The sequence below is a fragment of the Acipenser ruthenus genome, chromosome 1 (genome assembly GCF_902713425.1).
Source record: "Acipenser ruthenus chromosome 1, fAciRut3.2 maternal haplotype, whole genome shotgun sequence".
NCBI classification, from domain to species: Eukaryota; Metazoa; Chordata; class Actinopteri; order Acipenseriformes; family Acipenseridae; genus Acipenser; species Acipenser ruthenus.
In genome coordinates this window covers 40,437,848-40,447,273 of record NC_081189.1, presented here as the reverse complement: position 1 = coordinate 40,447,273, position 9,426 = coordinate 40,437,848, and the positions used below count along the sequence as shown (strand labels likewise).

The window sequence follows — 9,426 nt, the reverse complement described above, 5'->3', positions numbered from 1 at the left end:
GAAGTAATTTACAGTAAAATACCGACAGAGTACATGTATGAATTAGATAAAGCCATTACAAGTACTGGTCAGGCCCTGGAGCCACGAATGTGGTTTGTTCATACAGATACAAAACAGGACCAAAGGCGGAGTATTAAGGTTAAATTTTTTTGGTTTGGTTTTGTTTTTCAATCCTCCACGTCGGAAGGGGGCGCGGTATTCTGGGCATCCTGAGCTACTGTAGCTAAATTTACTTTTTTGACTGACGTCATTGCCCATGACTGGCCAGGCCGGAAGTAACGCAGGGTGTTCTGAACAACGGCTGGTGGTGACATTTTAAACAAGTAGAACAAGGTACGCGAGGAAGGAGGAGGTTAAATAAATCGGGCTGTAATCTGGTATTTATTTGGTCTATGTTTATGGCCTCTGAAATAATATGTTGTTATTGAAGGCGGGAACGTAAAAAAAAGTTCATTTTATTTCCAGGTAAGTTAATCCTCTTCCATTTTGTCAGAAATTTATAGAGGGAAAGCTTCCAGACAGGTCGAGCAGCTAGTTTCACTGTTTTAACTTTTCCCACCGCCGCTTCATATTGAGGTTTACGTTGTTGTTTTAGGTTTTGCAAAATGTGCTTTAAATAATAATTTGAATGATTGATAGCGGTGCAATAGATTACCAGCTTTGTTTGTTGTTATTTTGCTGTATGCACCGTATGCGTTGGTGATTGTATGTATGCACAGCCAAGGGAATTGATGAGACAAGGGACTCGGGGACTAGCGCGGGCCTGTCTGGGTTTGCAATAATGTTTAGATTTGTATTTTTTATTTTTTTTTAAAGGCTGGATGACTATATCCCCGTGACCATTTTTACACAGTTCCATGTAATAATTGGTTAGGAGATAACATATTAAGGCCCAGGGTGATTGTTTGGTTGCCGTGGGTTCTTGATAGTTTGGGCCTCTGCATTTTGCATCGAGCAACAAAACGGATGCAAATACCCTTTTGCTGACGATAGAAATGTACTGTTTAGTAATAATCGACAGGTACAGCAACATTTATCAAAACTAGGCGAGTAGCTACCGTACTCCGTGAGTACAGTATACACGCAGCATATTGTACCATAATTTTTCCTTTACTTGACATATTTTAGTAAGATTTTTTGTGAACATTTTATGATTAAGAGGTTTAAACTGTTAGCTAAACCTTTTTTATGGAACACTGTATCCGTGGTTTAAATAATTACTTTGTAGTTGAGCGTTGTATTGTTTTAAATATCGGTATTTGAGGCCCTTTTAAATGTGCAATGGAAAGGCATTTTAAACTGCATCAGTTTTCTGTGTGTTGAGACGCAGAATACCCAGCTGGACTGCAGACAATTGAGCCAATGCCTCATAGACAGCCATAAATCTAGCTAGTACTGTAAATGAAGTGCAGTTTTCAAATGCTGCCCGTTTTAAACCACAAATCAGTGCACTATTCTTTTAAAGCTGCATTGAGATTTAAGGTTCAATGTGTTCAGTACTTGTCATATATGCAACATAGTTGTCATATGTACTCTGGTGATAGGTTACAGTGTGTTTTATTTTAATGAAAAGAACGTGTTTGCGTACAGTGGTTATATTTCAGGAATTGAAGTAAGACTCCTAGTATTACATCAGTTAGATTTACGGTTTAGCTTTACCAACATGTTTTGTGACCAACATTAGTATTCATGTCTCTGTCTTGACCTGGACACACTTTACCAAACACTACCTTAATCTGGGTTGTAAAATGATCTGTACACGGTGAAGAGGTAAATGGATCAAAAATTGGAATGTTTCCGCTTGCAAATTATATTCTTTTATCATTGAAGGATGCTAAAAAAAACAACAAACCCTGTTACTGTACACTAGAAACTACTTATTAGTTAGATACTATTGTTGGAAAGTATGCATTGATCTAGGCTTTATATACACACAGACATTTGTTGTAAATATGTCCTTAGGGGACACCTGGTTGAATGTTTTAATGGTCTAGCTATTGCATTGTCACACATTTACACCAGCTTTCCAGAACTTCTTGAAGTCTAATGTGTTGGGTGGCTTGTGGTCCACAAGGTTTCTTGAGTGTGAAATTGAGATATAAGAAAAGTTCATGGAATTGTAGAATTAAAAGTGGGTATGTGGATCGATTCTGAAGTGGTAATGAACTGCTTGCAAGCAGTACTTGATATATATTAAGAATTTTAGACCTCAAACACAATGAATCTACATGAACACCCTCTTGAAACTTACCTGCTGAGTTCATGAATAATAATTCTCACTACTAAGATACCTCCCTTGACGGTTAATCTGACATACCTTGGTACAGACTGCGAAGCACTGTAAGTGATTTCTTGTAAGATTTCAGAAATGATGTTGCATACAGTACAAGTAAGTTTGAACTTGTATTTTCTAACACTGAACAATAGTAAATTTCCACATACAATTTTGCAGTCTCACTTTCCTGATATAATGATTATCGCACTGCAATAGTAGCACCATTGTTTTAAGCAGAATTTTAAATATAACTGAATATAAGTGTCTTTTTCTCTCTGTATGTATGTATGTATTGCAGCAATGCTTTCCACTAGGAAGCTACATTAGAGCGAAAGGATACAGTGGCATGTTAATCTTACCGTGTCCAACAGAGAAAGCATGGTGGACTGGTCACACAAGATGGAGACTTGTGTTGCCTTGTAATCCGTGGTCATGTGAGAGAAAAACCTGCTGTCGACAAGGTGCCAACATTCTGGCAACAAAATAATGTAAACCAATCGTTGTCTGTGAGAAAAGCCAGTGCTGCTGGTGTACTGGCAGTTTTAGATGAAGAAATAATGTCTAGGCGATATAATATGTAATTGACCTACTGCACCTAGCCTATATTCAAAGGCAGAAATCAAATTAATATTTTACTTACCAGAGAATTCCCTCAATTACTGGCATGGCTTTTTAGAGGCAACTTCTGTTATGTATTTTTAAATGGTCATCGTATTTCTAAGTCATGTGTTCACAATTTCTTTCCTTTTTTTTTACCATGTGACAAAACTATCAAATGTGATTGGTTAGTATTTACAGAGATGCCAACTGCTACGATTTGGTCATAGCAGCTACTATTTTGGAGGTTCTACTGTGGCGCTAAGGTGAAGGGGTATAATACTACCATTTTTATTAAATAAATAAATGATGGATACTCCCTGAACGTTTATGAAATATTACTTAAATACCATGTGTCTGTTTTCCTGTTTAATTTAACGAATTTCTTGGTTCTTAAATAACTATTTCACTGACATTTTAACTGACGTACTAAAAGCTCTGGGTTGCTTAGTAACCAGTTTAGGTGTCCTTCAGAAACTGCTGCTCAAATGTCGCCCTGCTATCATTATCAATCGCACGTTTACTTGGTTGCTTGTCAGTAAGGCTGTGATTAAGTCATGGTGGACACGGATTCTGTGATTTTAATAGAGAACATTGAACTTTACCAACACAACTTGAAATTCCACCTTAACCAAAAAAAAAAAAAAAAACGCTTTCACGGTTTAGTTAATGATGTTGAACTAGCTCGGTTGCTTTACTTTGCAATGTAGCCGTTAACTCTTTGAATTTTTTTTCAGCGCTGTCAATTGATTTAAACATAGCAACTCTACTGCCCGATTTTCTCAACTTGCAGCTGCATTTTTCAATGTCTGTCGGGTTTTATACCCAAATCAAGCGAAGTATCTCGGCATAGCTGAGAAAGCGGCGTTTTTGAGTCCATTCTACTGTTTGAAGACAACTGTGTAGCACAGCGTGAATACCGTGCTTACTACGAAATTGTCAGTGAAATGAAATGCAACATTTACCAGTTCTGGAAAAACATGGAAATGAGATTCCCAACTCTTGCTGTAATCATTTTCTGCGTAAAAAAAATGTACTTCGGTATGACCGGCGCTCCACAAAGGCATCAAACATGTACAACATGTTGTATCAGAATAATATGTAAACAAACAAACAGTAAAATAGTGACAAACTGTACCACAGCAGAAGCAACAGATGCACACCAAGTCTTTCAACTTCAAATGTTACTTTTTAAAGGTATGTAAAACCTACAGTTTTTGTTTGCTGTCCTGTAGAAACCCAACCAAATCTTATGTAAAACGAACATGTGTTTATAGTTGTGTATGCTGTGACGCTTACCGATTTACAGGATTAAAACTTAAACCTGATGTTGTGTAATAAATATTTAGATTAATTTTTCCCCTTTTCCTACTTCTACAGACAGACCAATTTTATGTTTATGTAGGTACTGCATATATTTAAAAGTTTAATTTTCATCCCTGTGACTAAACACACCATTTCCCCCATCCTCCATGATTTTGAACAAATTTACCATGACTGCACTGTGATTTTTAGTACATATTTGTGACAAAATCCCAGCCTTATCAGTTATTAAAATGGGAATCATAAATCAAACAAATGTCACTCTCCTCAGTCAAAAAGATTGAGGTTGGCTTGTCAGAAATATCGAGAGGAATTTATCACAGAATGGTCGTTAATTAAAAGAAGTAGTGTGTCTCAATCTATGTCTACTGTGAATACTGCCGGACTGACTTCTCTGAAACGTGGTGGGTGTCATGACTGTCGCTTTATAAAGTTTTGAGGTTGAATAATTCAGTCTAGGTTTGATAGCACTTACTCTTCATTTCTGATATTTAGATCCAGGATAAATAGAATTCCAAATTTCAAAAAAAGTGTAAGTATTTTTATTGGGGTTGTTAATTGCTAAATGCCATGTGTTTACAATTACCAAAATGATAGATTGAACAGCAAAAATTAGGGCATTAGCTTGCCAGACCCAAAGAACCGTTTAATTTCTAGGGCTAGCACCCACTGGCCTTTAAATAAATAAATCTGCTGCTAATGTGCTACTATATTTCCACTACTATGCTACTATTTTCTACTTTCATAAGTTGGCATCTCTGTATTGAGTTTGTTGCTTTTGTATTGGCAGTGAAATAGAACAGTGTCCTAAGCGTGGCAGTGCGGTTCCAGCTTGTCACACAAGGCAACACATGGCCAACAAAAGTTGATTGTGTGACCACGTCTTAAGAGATGCGGCCAACATCTAACATAGTAGCATGGTCTGATGGAAATGGTCATTTAAATTAATGTCCATTTGCTATAATCGCTGTAAAACATGTTGAGATGGAAAAATACAATAGTTAATTCTCATCTGGTGGTGTTGCCTCAAGGGAACTTACTAAAACCATTATCAAAGTGTAGGCTGGCCCACTTCAGCAATCTGCTGTCAGAGGTGAAATGTGAGTAAAACATTTCCTTTTTTATTTTAATGTAGGCTTGCCCCTGTGACGGATTCTATCAACGTTCCCCAACCCCTAAGCCCTAGTATTCCCCTGTGCTCTATGATCTGACCAGGGAGGGCCTGGCAACCGACTGACATGAAGATGGCTGATGCGGAGAAGTCGGAAGAGCTTGTCAATTCCAAGACCCCTCCAGAAACCCCTTTGGAAGTTGCAGCAGGAGACAAGACCCTGAAAACAGAGACCTCCCCCTCGGAGAAGGAAGGAGACGGTCTCCTCCAGACCGACCCAGGTCTTCTTTCCGCCATGCCTTGCCTTCTAATGGAGCTTCGACGGGACTCTCCTGAGTCACAGCAGGCCTCCACGGAGAGCGAAAAACAGACGCCCAGCCGGACCTACGAGAGCGACTCCTCCAACCACTGCATGTTGTCGCCATCCTCCAGTGGCCACCTTGCTGACTCAGATACACTGTCCTCTGCTGAAGAGAACGGGGCACCCCGAGCAGGGGCTTCCTGTGCCGCAGAAGGGGGGGACTCCAACTCTGGGGCCGGGGGGGTGGTGGTGGCAGGGGGCAGGAAGTCGAGGCGTTCGCGGTCTGAGAGTGAAATGTCTTCCACGACCTCCATGGCTGCTAAGAAGAACCGCTGGCAGGCGACTGGGGCAGATAAACAGAATGGCCGGCTAGCCAAGGTCAAGGGCCACCGGAGCCAAAAGCACAAGGAGCGTATACGACTGCTGAGACAGAAGAGGGAGGCAGCCGCCCGGAAAAAGTACAACCTGCTGCAGGACAGCAGTACCAGTGACAGCGACCTGACCTGCGACTCCAGCACCAGTTCCTCCGATGACGACAAAGAGGTGTCAGGAAGCGGCAAGACAATCACAGGCAACATCCCAGGTATGTTTAAAGAGAGTGCCATTCCAAGTATAGCACAGCCCCTTAACTAGTTATAGATCTTTTTTGAGGAAGTGCACGACATTTTAAAAACTGATTCAGTTTTACCTTTTAGTGTTTTACCTTAGGGAAAGTACTGTCCCAGTATACAATTTTCTGCACTTGTATTTCCTTAAAGTGCAGTAAGATAAGAGAACTATTTGCACACTAGCCAGTACTGAATGGGTCATTTAAAGCTCTTTTGATAATTATATTTCTAGCTAAGACAGATAGGAAATGTTTTAGTATTACATTTGTAGTTTTGACAATTGAATAGCTACAAAGTCACCCAAAAAGTAAAATATCAAGCTGCTGTTTTCCCAGCAGCAATGGTAAAACACCTTCTGAAAGGTAAAGAATTATAGCCCTTGCAACCATCTGCTAAAAGTTCTTCTGTGCATTTTTTTTTTTTGCATGTACCATTAGCACTGATAAATAAGGCAAGGGCCAAACTTACTCTTTTTAGCAAGAGGTTTGTTAATAGACAAATATTTGGTAAGTTGGTACAGGGCTCAACTCGGCCTCGTTAACCGAGAACATTGCCACGATCCATTGAGGTGCATTGCCCCCTTTTAACCTCCTTGCATGAATTACTGGGGGATTTATTTATTTTATTTATTTTTTGTAACAGTTGTTTTTCCCTCAAGGCAATTGCACGCTGGATCCACTGCTGTCACCTTTAGTGCATATAACGGCTTGAATTTTTAAATGATTCTAATTTAAAAATCCACTTCACATACAACAGTTATGCGTTTGGTTTGTGAGGTACAATAAGTTATTTTCATACGCTACAGTTGTTTAAAGAAACAGATTTTCTGTCTAAAATAACAATAAAATCCACAAAAGCAAAATTCCATAAAGGACAACCAACCATTCTACTGAACCAGGCATCCCCCCACTGCTCTCGCTATTAAAGGAGACAAGGGGCTATATTTATCAATCGTGCGTACGCACAAATTTAATTCTGAACTGTGCGTACCCACAGTCTAACTAACAAAGTATGAGATTTATCAACATACAACTTTACGTAGAAATGTTCTTAGACTCACGCACACTCTGGACCGTGCGTGTGATCGTGTCCTTGTGTACATGTTACCATGTGGCGAACTAGTTTTTCCAGAGTGTACAGTTTTGTATTCATGTAGAAACCAGGATGGTATTTAAGTTTGAAACTGTGGCAGTTTAGATATTTTATTTTGTACTAAATAAATGGCAAGTCTGAGGTCATTCTTTTTATTAATCCCATAATCCAATATGGAGCATATACAACAGTCTACGAAAACTTTGTTAAGATCTACAATAGCTGAAGTAATATTCTCTGTTCAATAATAAACTAACGTTACTGAAGAGGTTGATCATGGCAGATAAACGGTTAGGGCAGATATGTGACGAGCGGATACGGAACGGATTACTGTAGTTTTGAAGTCTGTTGTCTTCGTTAACTTCATATTGTTATATTGCTTTTGATTTATTATGAAATAATCATTTATTTATTGCGTTTAGAAGTAGCTTCAGCTACTTGCTCTCTGCAGTATAAATCTGATTTCATTTTTTTCATTCTGTTCATATTCAGATAGCCTAAGCCTTATTTCCCCATGTGTTGTATAAATCCAAGATTACAAATATTATCCTCTATATATTTAAATACCTTGAGTTATTTGAACCTGTAGCAAAATAAATAAATCAGTAATTAATAAATAGATGGATCACCTTGGATAAAGGCAGCAGCTAAAATAAACAATGTCGTCAAGTTACCCATTATAGCAATATGCAACGAAAGTAAAACTATGCAACTAAATTGAGGAATACTAACTAACTTATGAATAGCTTCATTATCAAACGATAATCAAGGATACGAGTTTGTCACGGAGGTCACGGAAAAAAGTGAATTTGAACAAAAGTCTGTGAAATCTTGGAAGTGGATATAAAAACACATTTGATTAGAAACTTCCTTTTATTTACTTTTAAAATGCAGTATGTCATGCACTAAATACAAATCTGCAAGTATCTGTAAATTGGTTGGTTTGTATGCACACAGCATTTACGTCAGCGAATGAGATTTGTATTTTGTAGCTGAAAGAGCATGGAAATGATAGGGATGAGAAGTTTAAACTCTTAAACGTATAAACTCTAAAGAAGTGGTTAAACATTTAATATGCTAGACGATTAACCAGTCACGTGACAAATGTCACCAAACGCCTGTTTTTTATGCATTCATTTTAGTAATTTATCATCAGTCCGTCGCGTATCCAGCTGCTCTAGTGCCACAGTAAGGGCGGATATTATAAAAAGGAAGGGGCTTGGCAAGTGCCTCCAACTTTTCTAATTGGTTCAACAGAAAGATTGACACTGGGGCGGGTTTTATTATCGTTGATCTGGTGTTTCATTCATGCACTGTGTGTGTTCATGCCTGTAGTAGGCGTGGCATGGTATCATTCCATGTGTGCAGTGCTGAAATAAAGCTCCTTCATTACACTAATGGAGTACTTTGTCAGAAACTACAAGCAGACCACTACTAGTCTAACACATGCTTAAACCATGCATATGAAATACCTACTGTAAAATACCTACTGTAAAATACCTACTGTATACTTTATTTGCTGCTGGCTGGCTTTCACATATTGTATTTGAGAATAGTGCTTCATGCAACTGCACCAAAATGTTTTGAGTTGTGACGGATAAAACATTTAGTGACCAGTCACAGTGACTGGTCCCTTATACCCCTTTTACACTGGCACACCGACCCGTGAGAGCCTGGGACCCTCGCAGGTTGGGTGCTTTTACACTGGTAATATAGCCGACCCGTACTGTGAAACTCTGGCCCGATAACAACATATCTGAATCTGGCTTGCAGCCGAAGCAGGTCTTGTGCAGGGTTATTGACTTTTGTCATGATGTGGGTGTTAGTCCAGCGAGGAGAGAGAAAAGGATGGTGGCTTCCAAAAATGAATGAAAACTGCAGCCCTGGGATTCAGACAAAGTGAAAGCACTTGTCACTCTCTGGGCAGGTGAAAATGTCCAGGCGCAGTTGGAATCAACCGTGCGAAACGAAAAGATATTTGAAAGAATCTCTGATTTAGAGATGGGAATTAATCCGAAGCAGTGCAGTGAAAGAATAAAGAAGCTGAAACAAGAGTACAAGAAATTAGAAGACCACAAAAACAAAAGCGGAGCTGATAGATTGGGCAGCAGTGTGGAGT

The 9,426-nt window shown here is 39.0% G+C and overlaps 1 protein-coding gene across 6 annotated transcripts in view; it reads left to right on the top strand.

Annotated features, from left to right (window-relative positions):
- The first annotated feature begins 265 nt into the window (after nt 1-265).
- Nucleotides 266-9,426, top strand: part of LOC117420935 (protein ARK2N-like) — a 48,567-nt gene continuing 39,406 nt past the window's right edge. For 2 of the 6 annotated variants that reach the window (XR_009328857.1, XM_034034713.3), the window contains exons 1-2: nt 275-465; nt 5,331-6,190. Coding sequence is in view for 5 of the 6 variants with exons in the window: in XM_034034713.3 (XP_033890604.1) it covers nt 5,434-6,190 (757 nt within the window). In the remaining variant the exon portion in view is untranslated. Of the gene's footprint in view, nt 466-5,330; nt 6,191-9,426 lie in introns of all 6 variants that reach the window. The other 4 variants (XM_034034712.3, XM_059025189.1, XM_034034714.3 and 1 more) reach the window with 4 other exon arrangements.